The following is a 12,628-nucleotide window of genomic DNA, read 5'->3' as shown; positions in this document are numbered from 1 at the left end:
TAAGGGTGCGGGTTGTGCACGTGGGTGGATTATATGCAAGTAGATATGGTAATTTACTACACTACTATTCTGATTCTATACCTCGTTGTAGCTGGGAATTCCTGCTTTTTTTATCCTGAACTGAATAGTAATAGAGTGCATAAAGTGCCATTTGGAATATAAGGGTAGTAGTTATATTTAGATGGTGATCAGAAATTATATTCATATACAGCAGAATATTTCTACTCTTCAAGTGCTTTGAATTTATTAATGCATATATTTACTATATTATGTAATGTGGCTATGTTTTGTAGAAAAAAATTGTAATTCTTAATTAATTTGCAGTTGTAAAAGAAAAAATTGATTTAATTCTAACATGGAAGAAGGGTGCTTTATATAATTGTCAAGTCCGGCAAGGGATTGTGAAATTAATATTAATAGCGTACTTTACAGTTTGCCATGTCGATATATAGCATCTATCCCTACTTCTCATGAAGAAACTAATGCCTTGTGATCATATTACGGTTTAATTACTATGAATTAATTACTCAACAGAAAATGTTACATTAAGATAATGCTTCTCTAGCTCGTACTATGAGCTAGGTTTATTAATGCCTAGGAGTATGTAAGGATAAACTATTCATTAGCGGAAACTGGAAGATGTTTGACGTTCTGTGGGGAAAAGAAATTAAAAAAACAAAGTAAATGAGACAATACGATGAGCCTTGTTAAGGATTGCATTTCTCACCTCGTGGCTGGGCTGTTAATGGGTGTCCCTTTGTAAGGAAGTAATTTCAAAGCAGTCAATATTTTGAAAACATCAAATCGAGTCTATAAATTATTGACAGAGGACTTTATAACACTTACTGTGACTATGAGAACTGTGGCTAGAAAGTGAAGTGGTTGATCCAGGTGTCTGTGCAAAACAGTTGGACATTTTTTTAAAATCTAGCCACATTTACTAACTTTTAGAACTTTATGGCAAATTTACAAAGTACAATCATTTAAAAAAAAATTTTTTAACTATTGTATGCAATCAAAAAGAATTGTACTTAACTGTACGGGATCCAAGATTTCTGTCTCTGGGCCACACTGGCAAATCCGATAATCTTAGATGACGGTAAACAACATAACAATATTGATACTAAGTGCAAAGTCTTTTCTTTTGTTAGCCTGACCCCAAATCAAAATATAAAGTATCGTTACAGTGTCACACTCACCTGATAGCTCCAAAGGGAGGTGTAACTGGAGATAGAAAATAAGATTAACATGAAATTAAATGATGAGCTTCACAATATCTGAAATAGAATGGCATTCTAAGACGGCACAGCGGCCGAGTAGCGTCGGCATCACAGTTCTGGGGCTGTTCGGTCCTCACTGTGTGGAGCATGTGCTTCCTGGGTTGGCGTGGGTTTTCTCCAGGTACTCCGGTTTCTTCTCACATCCAATTAACATGCATTGTAGACTGGTTGCACATTCTAAATTGCCACTATGTACGACTGTGAGCGTGAATGGTTGTCCGTCTCCTTGTGCCCTGCGATTGACTGGCCACCGATTTAGGGTGTCCACTGCCTAGTGCCTATAGTTAGCTGGGATAGACTTCAGCACCCCTTGCTATCCTTGTGAGGATAAGTGCGCCATGAAAACGAATGATTGGCGTTCTACTTGCGAATAATCATCTCCAAGTGACAACAATGCACACTCATACCAAGGGGAAATTTAGAGTATCCACTCAGCCTGCATGTTTTTGGAATGTGGGAGGAAACCGGAATACCCAGAGGAAACCCACACATGCTAACTCCACACAGGTGGACGTGACCTGGATTTGATCCCAGGACCCCCGAGCTGTGAGGCCGACACGCTAACCACTTGCTCCACCAGGCCGCCCCGTACTAATATTGTAAAAAAAAAATCAGACATTTATTACTTGAAAAGTTGAGAAATGACAAAAAAAAAATGCATATTTTCATGTATTTTCTTTTTTGATTCTGAGTTCGTCTCTCAAGGAATATCATTTGAAAATATGAATTGTTTATGGGTCTCTTTGTCAAAATGTTTCCCAACCCCTGTTCTCACGTGTTCAATGGGAAATTTCCTGTATAGGTTTTACACAATTCTCCATTGACACAAACAATCCAATAAGAATATACTATATAAAAGTGCAAACATTATTTCCTCCTAAGATTTGGCATCCATATCTAATTCAGGGTAACATAGGACATAATATTAACCTTGTGATGCCTACATGACCAAAAATGTGATGTCTATATGAAAATAAAGTATGTAAAGCTAATTGAATAACTTGGACTACCTGGAGAAGTGACACCAACTGGGAGAGAGATCCTTTGTACGCTGCGTGAGACAAATGTTACAGACAGCATCAACAGATGTTAATAAGAAATGATGTAGTAATTAGTAATTATTAAAAAAAATTAACATTTACCCATTTTTCTGATATTGTCCAGGAGAAACCTTGGGAGAGCAGATTTGGTTTAGAAAACAATCTCCTAAATACTTTCACACTTTTATTCATTCATATTAAAAACATACAATCATACCTTGAGATACGAGCTTGATGTGTTACAAAATCAGTTAAAATTTCTCTATTTGAAACATAATTCCATTTCTACCAATACAACACAAAGTACAGTGGTACCCTGAAATATGAGCTTAATACGTATCGGGACCAAGCTCGTATGTCGATTTACTCGTATCATAAATCAACGTTTACCATAGAAATGAACTGAATACAAATTAATTTGTTACCACCCTCTGAAAAAAAAACAGGATATTACAATTGAAAATTCCCCATCTACTAACATAGTAACAAATAACTAGTGGTTATGTTTAATACTAAAATGAGACATTTAAGAAAGTCGCTTGACCGATGCGCTCGTAATGTAACATAAACTTTAAATTTAACTTAAATAAACTTAGATTCCTATACATAAAAAGTTTTAATCTTACGTGATACTAAATTTAAACCTTCTTGTGCAATAACCAAGCAAAGAGGTACATGTATTCCACCGTGTCTTTCGAGGCGGATTTCCTGCTTCTCCATACGTATTTGTGAGCCACCTCAGTCACGCGTACGCGTAAACTATTCATGTTTTTCGATTATTTCGTGCTTAATATCGATTGTCATCATACGCCTTTTCTTCGAAATACCCTTCATTGCACCAACGCAAAAACAACTGGGAGAAAGAAAAAAAAAAGCAACGCCCCGCCTAGTGCTCGTAGATATATTTGCAAGAGGGAGACCTGGCGTGAAAGACAGTATGCTGAAATCATAAGCAGTTTTTCGCATCTCGGCCACCTGGTTGTCTCGTATGCTCGTATCTCAAAATTGGTCTCGTATCTCAACATATTACTGTACTGTGAAATACTAAAAATACATACCCTTCTTTGTGAAAGAGGCTTTTTCAGCTCTGCCATCTCGCTTTTAAGATCCATATTTTGCTTTTTTAAATCAGCATTCTCTCTTTTCAATTCAGCAATTTGTCTTAAAGCAAAAGAAACAACAATAGCATTCAAGAAAAGATGTATCTAATTTATTAATGAGCAATGAATACATTCTATAGTTACCTGTAACTCTTGTCAGTGAGTTCTTGAAGATTCTTTTCCAGTGTAACTGACTTGTGCTTGAAGTATTCCGTTGCTCTTCTCATTTGGGCCTGCTGAAAAGTTGCAATCTGCGAGAATATTGTCTTTGTGTTATTTTATTCACCTAGGCAACAGCAGGGTACATGGTGGGTTATGTTCTACAACATCAAGCAACCTGATTAGAAACCACTGGTATAATGTCATCTATTCTGTACCTAGCCTGATTCGTGTATTTATCTGGGTGGATAGCTTCATTAATAAAGTTAAATAGATCCCAAAATGATATCTACTAACAAGGTTAAGGTCAAAGGGCTTGAAGTGGACAAACCTTTGAAATATGTTCTAGACGTGACTGGACAAGCTTCACAGGATCCTTGAAAAGCACCATTTCCTGCGGTTTCATCTATAACAGAAATGAGAGTGATGAAATGAGAGCCCAGTAGAGGGTAGCAGGTCTTTAAAGTGAGAATTAAATGCATCCAAGACAATATTTCCAAAATAAAATAACAGATAAAGAATTGCATAGCATGGCCCGCTGGCACGAGTGGATAACATGTCAGCCTCACAACTCTGGGGTCCTGGGTTCAAATCCAGATCATGTCCATCTGTGTAGAGTTTGCATGTTTTACCTGGGCCTGCGTGGGTTTCCTCCAGGTACTCCAGTTTCCTCCCACATTCCAAAGACAAGCACGGTAGGCTGATTGGACACTCTAAATTGCCCCTAGGTATGGGTGTGAGTGTGAATGGTGGTCTGTCTCCTTGTGCCCTGAAATTGGCTGGCCACTGATTCAAGGTATCCCCCCAAACCCCTTCTGGCCCGTGTACAGCTGGGATAGGCTACAGCACCTCCCGTGACCCTAATGAGGATAAAGTGGCTCAGAAATTGAGAGATGTGAAATGCATTTACATTTGGGAGGATTTCGTAACTTGGGTCTTTTTCGTATCTAGAGTCACTCATTTGCAAATAAAAAAAAATTGTAACCTGAAAATTTCGTACCTAGAGGAGTTCTTAAGTAGAAGTATGACTGTACTGGAATACCTTCACATTGTAATATAACAAAAATGTAGAATCCATTCTTTTCTAAACTCTAGGTATCACTCCACCACGTTTCAAAAAGTAAACATCACCAACCTGATCAGTGATGGCAATGTAACGGCAGCTGCTTCCACATGCACCGCATTGCTCTATGGGGAAGAAGATTACAAGAAAAGATATAAGGGACTCAGGTTATTTTGTCGATCAGCTAATTATTACAAGTCGTCAGAAAAATATCAAATAAAAATAAGCCTTGCCAGGTGTAACAATGCAGGCTTTGCAGATGACATGTCCACAAGAGGACACTGCAAACTTTGATCCTCTTGTTACCATGCACTTGTTGCAGTGAAACCACTCCATTGGTGCCCCTGTTAACTAGTGTATCATCAAACAAACAAAAATAAGGCTTTATTCAGAGACATCATGTGGAATACGGTTGATATATAGAGATAGATATAGATAAAGATATGAATATAGAGGTATAGACATAGAGATATAAATATACAGGGATAGACAGATATAAATATATATATATAAAGATAGAGAGACATAAATGTAGAAATATATAGACATAAATAGAGATATAAGTATAGAGATACAAATATAAAGATGTAGATATAGAGATACAGATAGAGATATGGATATAGTGATAGATATAGAGATATAGATATGGATATATAGATAGAGATAGCGATATAGAGATATGGATATATAGATTGCAATATAGAGATATGAATACATATGGTGATAGTGATATAGATAGATGTACATATACATATATAAATACATATAAAGAGAAAGAAAGAGAAATAAAGCCAAATGATATTATGCATAGATATGGGCTGTATAATATACATCTGGCTGTCATTTTTTTCATAATTGAAATGATTGCAAGTATTAACCTTCAAATCAAATTGCACGTGTTGCAAATTACACTAAACATGCTGTTGAATATATAGACCTACAACACGTTTTCGAGTTTTATCATCCTAGCAAATCTCACAAGAAGCAGAAAACATGACTAAAAGTTTGCAGCTGTTAGCGTGCTAGCATTAGCTCTTGAACATGACCACTCTTGGTTTCGAGATAAACACTGCAATATAAACGTTTGAAAATGTGCGTGCACGTAGAAAAACACACTTACTGGCAAATGCTCAACCACAATTTAGTATAGTATCCGGAAACATTTCAAACTACTATTAGGACAATTTTGATGTAGGACAAGACATAAGCGAGGGGTTTACAATTCTTAATAGAGTCTCCCATTGGTCAAAACGGGAAGAATAAAAAAAAAAACGCTTAAATATTTTTTTGTATTTGTAAACAAAATTATGCCACTAATTTAAATTTGACTCCAAGAAAATTGGAAAAAAATAATTTGAATAGTTATGAAAAAGGACCATCTGGCCAGCAATTCAGGGTTATCCTACCTGTTGCCTGTAGTTATCTTATGTTCCAACAACCACCATGATGAGGATTAGCAGTGCATAAAAAACAATCAATGACTCATGGAAAAGATTTACAAAATGCACTCAAAAAGTGGAATTTAGATAGATCGATTTAAGGCTCAGGCTTGAAATTAAAAATTTCTCATCTCATCTTCTCCCACTTTATCCAAATCAGGTCAGCAGCTTCAGTAGGGATGCTCAGATATACCTAGATAATACTGAGGCCATCAATTCAAACCCCATTTATACCAAAACTGCACTTAGATCTGTCCATAAATGTGATAAGCAGAATCATTGACACAGGGAAGCCCTGGTGGAGTCCAACCCCCATTGGAAACAGATCCAACTGACTGCAGACCAGACTCTGACACCAGTCATTAAGAAACACCTCCTTTAACCAACACCCAACTGTCAATGCACCAGACCCTTCAGGTTTCTCTGACAAGTGGTGAACCCATATGAAGAGAAACCCATGTTGTCTTTGTATTGTGCCCGACTGGTTCCCATGGTTTTGGCCCAGCCACCAGGTACTCTCCATCATTCCTCTCCTCCGGGCCTAGCTCCAAAATAGACTCCCAGTGACCTGGATCCAGGCAAGGGACTATTTAGTTCAAAAAAGGCAATGATTTGGCATTAGACAAACCAAGGCTCTCAAGAGTCCAATTTAAGAAAAAGTTTATGCAAGTGTCCTATTAGGTGCATCAAATCAGAGTTTTTAAGCGAAGAACATTTTTTTTAACGATCGGGCCTGAAACCAGCACATTTATGCACATTGACCCCAGTTCAAGTGAGCCAATGCAGAGTTGCTATTGTGAGCAGTTGTGGTTTGACTACTGCAGTCGGGTACAAAATTGAGAATGGAAAAATTGTCATGTTCCAGATTTTTTATTGGCAATACAATGACTCCAGTTGACAGTTATGCAGCCTTTTAAAAGAAGACTTTCATTATCTGGTCAATTTCTGTCAGAAAGAGAACAAAATGTTAAGCAGATATCTACAAATTCTGTTCAGGCTGCAAACTTGTATCAGAGTCTAACCTCAGTTATTGTCAGCGGTCCAAGGACTGCATTTTGAGAGATTCCACGTTTCCCTGCACACAAAGTAGGCGCAACAAAATATAATTTCCACAAATATGTCAACAATGAAGCATTACCTGAAGTGACACTCCTTGACCACCTGGATTTGCAACTGGTTTCACAGCAGTCACATACGTCATTGTGTGCTGGGTTGTCCACTAACTCCCACCTGAATTGAATACAGACATGGAGATTTCCATGTTTGTTGAGAGAAAATGCAAAATAGTGCTAGTTTTACCCATGCCCTTTGATAAAGTGGCAAGCCTTCTTGGTGCTGTCAATACCAGATGGATCCCAAGCAACAAGTTTGCAGTGAATATATACCTGTGAAGAATAACGTTAAAAAAATAAAATAAACGTAAGAGAGTCTTAATTTTACCTCTTCTTCAAGAGCAAATCTAAAGGCTTGAAGCTTTAGTCTCATTTCAGATGATACTTCTCTTTGCTCAAATTTGGAATGAGAAATTTTGCTGTCCAAAAGACATCTAGTATAGAGGGGAAAAATAATTATTCATGGCAGTAGATTATCCAACATGCTTTTAATACAAAACAAAGAGTACCCCTTATTGCCAATAATGTTGTAAAAATGGTCTGGCTGTTTTTCTGGTGTAGTTGAAGCTATGCACTCTTCCATCAACAGGAGCAATGGCTGATGTGTATTGTCTTCCACTCGAGCCAAGATTGGGATGAATGAACCGAGAGCAAAACGAGTTGATTCAGCTGGGCCAGAGAAGTCCTCTATATTAAAGAGAAGGGAGGGAAGATTATGTTGTCCTCACAACTACATTTAAGCCATGAACCCACCATTCATGAGTGCCATATGGAACACTAGATCTGACTGGCCAAAGGTTGAAAACACAGGTTTATAGCTGACTGGGGACCAGTCTTTTGGCCTGAAACACAAATGGCAAATATCTCCATATGAACACTGAGGGATAGATTTAAATTAGAAATACTTATAATTCAAGGTCCAGGCTGCAAATGAATACTCTGATCCTGGCTTACACCCAGTTCAGAAACTTGTATCCCCATTAATGGGATAGGTGGAAACAGCAATGAGTTAATAGAGAACTCAGTCTAAAAAGCAGTGTAGTATTGTCTTTTTGGAGTAACCAAAACAATTTAAGGGAGCTGCTTTGTTGACCAATTGGATGCTGTGCTAGTTTCGGTTGATTGTCAGATCCACAAGTTCAAATCATGAAACCCTGTGATTTTGGCAGCAAACTGGGTGTTACTCAACTTGATATCCAAAAGAATTTACACAATGCTTAATAAAAAAATATCAATAAAACTTTCAAGTCCAATATGGCTACCCCCTTTGTCGCATATAAAACTCACTTGACTAAGGAGACTTTTCCATATTTGGACAAGCACTGGATCATGCAATATGCATTAGCAGCTATTGCAAATTAGTTTTTATACAAACCTGCCAAATACACAAACAACATGGTGGACATAGGTTTCCCCTTGAGCATCAGGTGACAAATAGGTCAGGTCATTGGTGTGCACGACCTGGTTCCCAGTGACCTGCAAGATTGTGTAAATGTAAAACCAAAATATACATTAAAACCACAAGTGTCAAAAATGCACTCACCATTGTCCTGAAATTACAACTTGTATATGCCACTCTGAAAGTTGCCTCACGTGCAGATGAACTGGTGGGAACACAGTCTCCCAAACGCAAAAGCGATGAATCAGCATGGTGTCTATCTGTCCACACTAGTGACACAAAATCAGGTCTGCAGTCCAGCTTGACATCTTGAGGGAGAAAAAGACACAAGACCAGGATATATATACACTAAATAGTCAAATTGGGGTAATAAAAACAAAAACCCTAATACTTACCTGCAAACACTGACAAAGCAGCAACTAAGCTCAAGAGCAATGCACTATGCCAAATGAAAGCCATCATGACTGCACATGCCATGTCATTAGCTGAGGCTGCTTTTATGCAGTCTGATTGCAAGGTAAAAATCAAGTTAAACTGTTCCACCTGGTGTGTGTCAACCAGTACAGGTGAACCTGATGACAACAAACTCTCTCCACGTTCCATTCGTGAATGACAGCATTTAATCTACTTTTATGTTGAGAAATGAAGTCACATCATATTATTCAAATTACTTTTAATTTATCTATAAATGTACTTACGCAAATGTATAGACCATTTTTTAATATAACTGTGATCACTTCTCAATTATGAAAACCACCAGAAAATAACAGGCAAAATAATAGCACACAACAAACAGAATAATTCCTTCACTTTTCGAACTGCAATATCCTCACAAGGATCACTATCCCAGCTGATTTTCTGATTTTGCAGAGCACAAGGAGACAAACAACCATTCACACTCACAATCATAGTTTTACAGTATTTATTGAACATATGGCAATTAAGAACAGTTTTGCAATGCTCAAGACCAGGGGTGGTAGTAATCGTGCTTACACCCATGATGGCGCTGTTTCACAGCTCAAGTCCCATTACATTTTACCATAGTGGTAGTATCTCTACTTACTAATGCTTCTACAAACGAAATTTTCAGTTTATGAATCCCTTTGATATGCCAAATTACTGTTCCAATATACAAAAACAACATGTTACAAAATCACCCAAAACTGAAATACATTTCCTTTATCCTTAGTAGCCTTTTGAAATTGACACGGTAGCGTTGCGTCCTGCTTGACAAACTCCTTATATTTTGCTGACCGCTCATTAGTTTTTCAAATGTGGATGAAGTAAAAGTTTTCTTCTTTATTTAAAATCACTATTGTGTATGAAATGAAGAATGTTATACATCCATGGCTGATATTGCAACGTGTATTTAATGCTAAGTTGTTTCTAATTTATGTTGTTTAGATGTTTTTTTTGTGTGTTCTTGTGCTTTGTCTGTTGGATAACATCACATTCATCCTTACACTTATGCACCTGCATGAAAAGAAAGTTTTTGCATGCCTGTTATTCATTTTCTCATCCCCACTATTTTAGCCCCACTATGGTTGCAGAGGGTGCTGGAGCCAATCATAGCTGTTTTCCAACCAGAGCTGGGGGACACGCTGAATCAGTGGCCAGCCAATCGCAGGAGATTGACAACCATTTACACTCAGTCATACAAAAAAAAATGTCTAAATCCATGCCAAAACTCGTAACCGTAAAACAGATTAAATAGGACGGTAAAGATGCTATAGGTCAGGGCAGTACTTATGTGCTGAATACGGTATATATAAGAGTAAGAAAACTTAGTGCAACAATTCAAATTATGGAACCAATTCATTTTGAAAATAGAGGTAGTATTGTGGACACATTCAACCTACAAATCTCTTTTCGTGTTTTATTACTCTTACACTGTGAAAATCCATATTGAAACTGAAGTAAAAAAAATAAATATACACTTTAAATAGGGGTGAGCTTAATTAGCAGTTATCAATTATCACGGTCATGTCTGTTCTACATTAATAGCGATACAAGAGGGACTACTCTACATACAACTTCTACAGCATTCATCATCAAGGATAAACAGCCCATCATCATTATTGACTTACACAAATCATTAAATTGTTCACATTGGTTGCAAAATTTTATTTTCTCCACAACAAATATCTTAAGGCATCCAGATCCCTCCCTGGCCAGACATGTCCACAATGACCAGAGGCCCCAACACTGATATGTAACTCAGCCCCTGGGAATCTGTGGAAATGGTTACAAAAAATAAAAGATAAAAAATGACAAGCCCTTTGGAGGGTCAGTAACATAAAGCAAGGTAGTCAGGGTAGGAAATACCTTGCTCAGCTCCCCTTTTGTTCCGATAGTTGCAGGACTCTTCACAGCAGCTACAAATGTCATTCTGGGATGGGTCATCCAACAACTCCCATCTAAAATTTAGGTCAATATCACATACATTTACAGTACAGTAACACCAAAAGGTCTCAACACTTACCCATAACTCTCCTTTGAATATTGACAAGCTTTCTTGCTTTTGTCAAGAACATCAGGATCCCAGGCAACAAGTTTACAGTGGATGTAGACCTGCAGTGAAAACCACTCATTAAACACTAGTCACCATGTTTATTTCTGCAGTCTCACCTTTCCAACTCCAAACACGGTTGACTGCAGGGAAAGCACGAGTGCGGACGAATGATATCGAGGAAGGAACATTGAATTTCCTTTGACACTGTCTACAAGACACCTGTAATAAAAGTTGTGCATTACAAACAGCAAATATTTTCAACTAAAGGCAATTCCAAAATACCCTTTGTTCTGAATGATGGGGTAAGGTTGCTGTTCCAGCTGCAGTGTTGCAGTCGGGGCTGCGACACATTCCTCCATGAACAAACGCAATGGCTGATGGGCTTTCTGTTCCACAGCTGCCCAGATCGGCATGAACGAGCCCAGCCGAATTATGTTTGATTTTGCAATACCGGACATTTGTTCTATACAAATTATAATAAAATCAGTCCCAAGTCTATACACATTTAGAAAAATATTTTAAGGACTGATAAGCACGCACCATTGAGGAGTGCCATGTGGAAAACAAGCCCACCCTGTCCTTTGGAAACACTGGCACCAGGGTTCAAGAATGGAGGGATCCACCCTTCCGGCCTAAAATATACAAGCCATATTTTTTACCACAGTCTATAAAACAGTGCATGTAATTAAACATACCTTCTATGGACACATTCAAAAAAATATTCATAGAGTGGTGGGTCTGACTTTTTCCCTGGTTTGTAAGTCAATACATTTTGATGGACAATATGTTTTCCTTTAATCTGTGAAAGACAGATTGGTTATCAGGAAATCTACAGAGAATTTAGATTTTCATCCACCATGCCTACCTGCTTCTTAAATTTACAGTCTCTAAAACTGTAGTCAAAATGTAGTTCCCAATCTCCATTTGGTAGACTATTCATACTTGACCGGATGCAAAGATTTCCAAGGAAAAGACGGGCAGCATATGGTGCCAGATCCGGACTGATGCTCCATGTTATGTTAACGAAGTCCTTTTGACAATGTATTGTGATAGCTGTAAAGACAGGGGTAATGTGAAAGTCAGGAAACCTAGATGACAAAGTAACAAGTTGTGAACTATACCATCATCATCGTCATTGTCAGCCACTGCAAAAGCAAGCACCAGCATCAACCCAAGGCTATAATGAAGAATCATGACTGAATGAGCCAATGCTTTGTAGAAGTAGAACTATATACATATATACATTTCCTGTCTAATCAAATCAACAACCAACATCTGTGCAGGAGTATAGGATCAGGCCTCCTATTGGTGACATGTATGGATTACCAGCCGCACCTCCAATGAGAAAAAAAAATCTACAGTGAATGAGGGAAATGTTGGTGCTCGAATCCAAAATACTCCTGAGGGGATAATTTTTTTAAATAATTATTAATATTAATAAAATGAACATGCCAGTTTAACTACTACTACAACTAATAATGATAATGATAATGGTGATGATGATGGAGACAATAATACTAATAA

The 12,628-nt window shown here is 37.6% G+C and overlaps 3 protein-coding genes across 4 annotated transcripts; all 3 read right to left on the bottom strand.

Annotated features, from left to right (window-relative positions):
• Positions 1 to 487: 487 nt before the first annotated feature.
• LOC144201825 (E3 ubiquitin-protein ligase RNF212B-like) lies at positions 488 to 6,628 on the bottom strand. 2 transcript variants are annotated; one of them, XM_077724612.1, is made up of 13 exons: positions 5,759 to 6,628; positions 4,876 to 4,993; positions 4,715 to 4,767; positions 3,911 to 3,985; positions 3,565 to 3,671; positions 3,379 to 3,481; positions 2,423 to 2,451; positions 2,291 to 2,331; positions 1,200 to 1,224; positions 1,037 to 1,088; positions 847 to 895; positions 728 to 755; positions 488 to 651 (listed from the first exon to the last, which is right to left on the bottom strand). In XM_077724612.1, exons 2-13 carry the CDS (start codon positions 4,976 to 4,978, stop codon positions 588 to 590), a joined length of 729 nt encoding a protein of 242 aa, XP_077580738.1. In that variant the 5' UTR covers positions 4,979 to 4,993; positions 5,759 to 6,628; the 3' UTR covers positions 488 to 587. The 2 variants fall into 2 exon arrangements, with proteins under 2 accessions (XP_077580738.1, XP_077580736.1); XM_077724610.1 differs by having other exon boundaries at positions 5,763 to 6,628.
• A 386-nt stretch (positions 6,629 to 7,014) lies between these two features.
• LOC144201395 (zona pellucida sperm-binding protein 3-like) lies at positions 7,015 to 9,139 on the bottom strand. The gene is made up of 9 exons (XM_077723997.1): positions 8,988 to 9,139; positions 8,737 to 8,900; positions 8,569 to 8,669; positions 7,947 to 8,035; positions 7,703 to 7,880; positions 7,522 to 7,627; positions 7,381 to 7,466; positions 7,220 to 7,311; positions 7,015 to 7,156 (listed from the first exon to the last, which is right to left on the bottom strand). The coding sequence occupies exons 1-9, from the start codon at positions 9,067 to 9,069 to the stop codon at positions 7,092 to 7,094; spliced, it is 963 nt and encodes a 320-aa protein (XP_077580123.1). The 5' UTR covers positions 9,070 to 9,139; the 3' UTR covers positions 7,015 to 7,091.
• A 1,599-nt stretch (positions 9,140 to 10,738) lies between these two features.
• On the bottom strand, positions 10,739 to 12,394 carry LOC144201684 (zona pellucida sperm-binding protein 3-like). Its single transcript, XM_077724434.1, has 9 exons — positions 12,226 to 12,394; positions 11,970 to 12,157; positions 11,800 to 11,903; positions 11,645 to 11,736; positions 11,387 to 11,567; positions 11,221 to 11,323; positions 11,075 to 11,163; positions 10,918 to 11,009; positions 10,739 to 10,824 (listed from the first exon to the last, which is right to left on the bottom strand). Exons 1-9 carry the CDS (start codon positions 12,296 to 12,298, stop codon positions 10,739 to 10,741), a joined length of 1,008 nt encoding a protein of 335 aa, XP_077580560.1. The 5' UTR covers positions 12,299 to 12,394.
• Between the last annotated feature and the right edge of the window lie 234 nt (positions 12,395 to 12,628).

Source organism: Stigmatopora nigra, chromosome 9, assembly GCF_051989575.1.
Source record: "Stigmatopora nigra isolate UIUO_SnigA chromosome 9, RoL_Snig_1.1, whole genome shotgun sequence".
Lineage (NCBI taxonomy): Eukaryota > Metazoa > Chordata > Actinopteri > Syngnathiformes > Syngnathidae > Stigmatopora > Stigmatopora nigra.
Note: the sequence above shows the minus strand (reverse complement) of the source record. Positions and strands in the feature narration are given on the sequence as shown.

Bases quoted from the DNA above. Each gene is read 5' to 3' on its own strand.
- LOC144201684 (XM_077724434.1), bottom strand. From the start codon at position 12,298: ATGATTCTTCATTATAGCCTTGGGTTGATGCTGGTGCTTGCTTTTGCA. The intron at 12,158-12,225 runs GTATAGTTCACA...CTGTCTTTACAG, and splicing joins TGACAATGACGATGATGATG to CTATCACAATACATTGTCAA. The intron at 11,904-11,969 runs GTAGGCATGGTG...TGTCTTTCACAG, and splicing joins ACTGTAAATTTAAGAAGCAG to ATTAAAGGAAAACATATTGT.
- LOC144201395 (XM_077723997.1), bottom strand. From the start codon at position 9,069: ATGGCATGTGCAGTCATGATGGCTTTCATTTGGCATAGTGCATTGCTC. The intron at 8,901-8,987 runs GTAAGTATTAGG...TTCTCCCTCAAG, and splicing joins TGCTTTGTCAGTGTTTGCAG to ATGTCAAGCTGGACTGCAGA. The intron at 7,628-7,702 runs GTACTCTTTGTT...CCTCTATACTAG, and splicing joins AACATTATTGGCAATAAGGG to ATGTCTTTTGGACAGCAAAA.
- LOC144201825 (XM_077724612.1), bottom strand. From the start codon at position 4,978: ATGGAGTGGTTTCACTGCAACAAGTGCATGGTAACAAGAGGATCAAAG. The intron at 3,672-3,910 runs GTTTGTCCACTT...ATATTCTCGCAG, and splicing joins GTCTAGAACATATTTCAAAG to ATTGCAACTTTTCAGCAGGC. The intron at 2,332-2,422 runs GTAAATGTTAAT...TGTCTCACGCAG, and splicing joins GGACAATATCAGAAAAATGG to CGTACAAAGGATCTCTCTCC.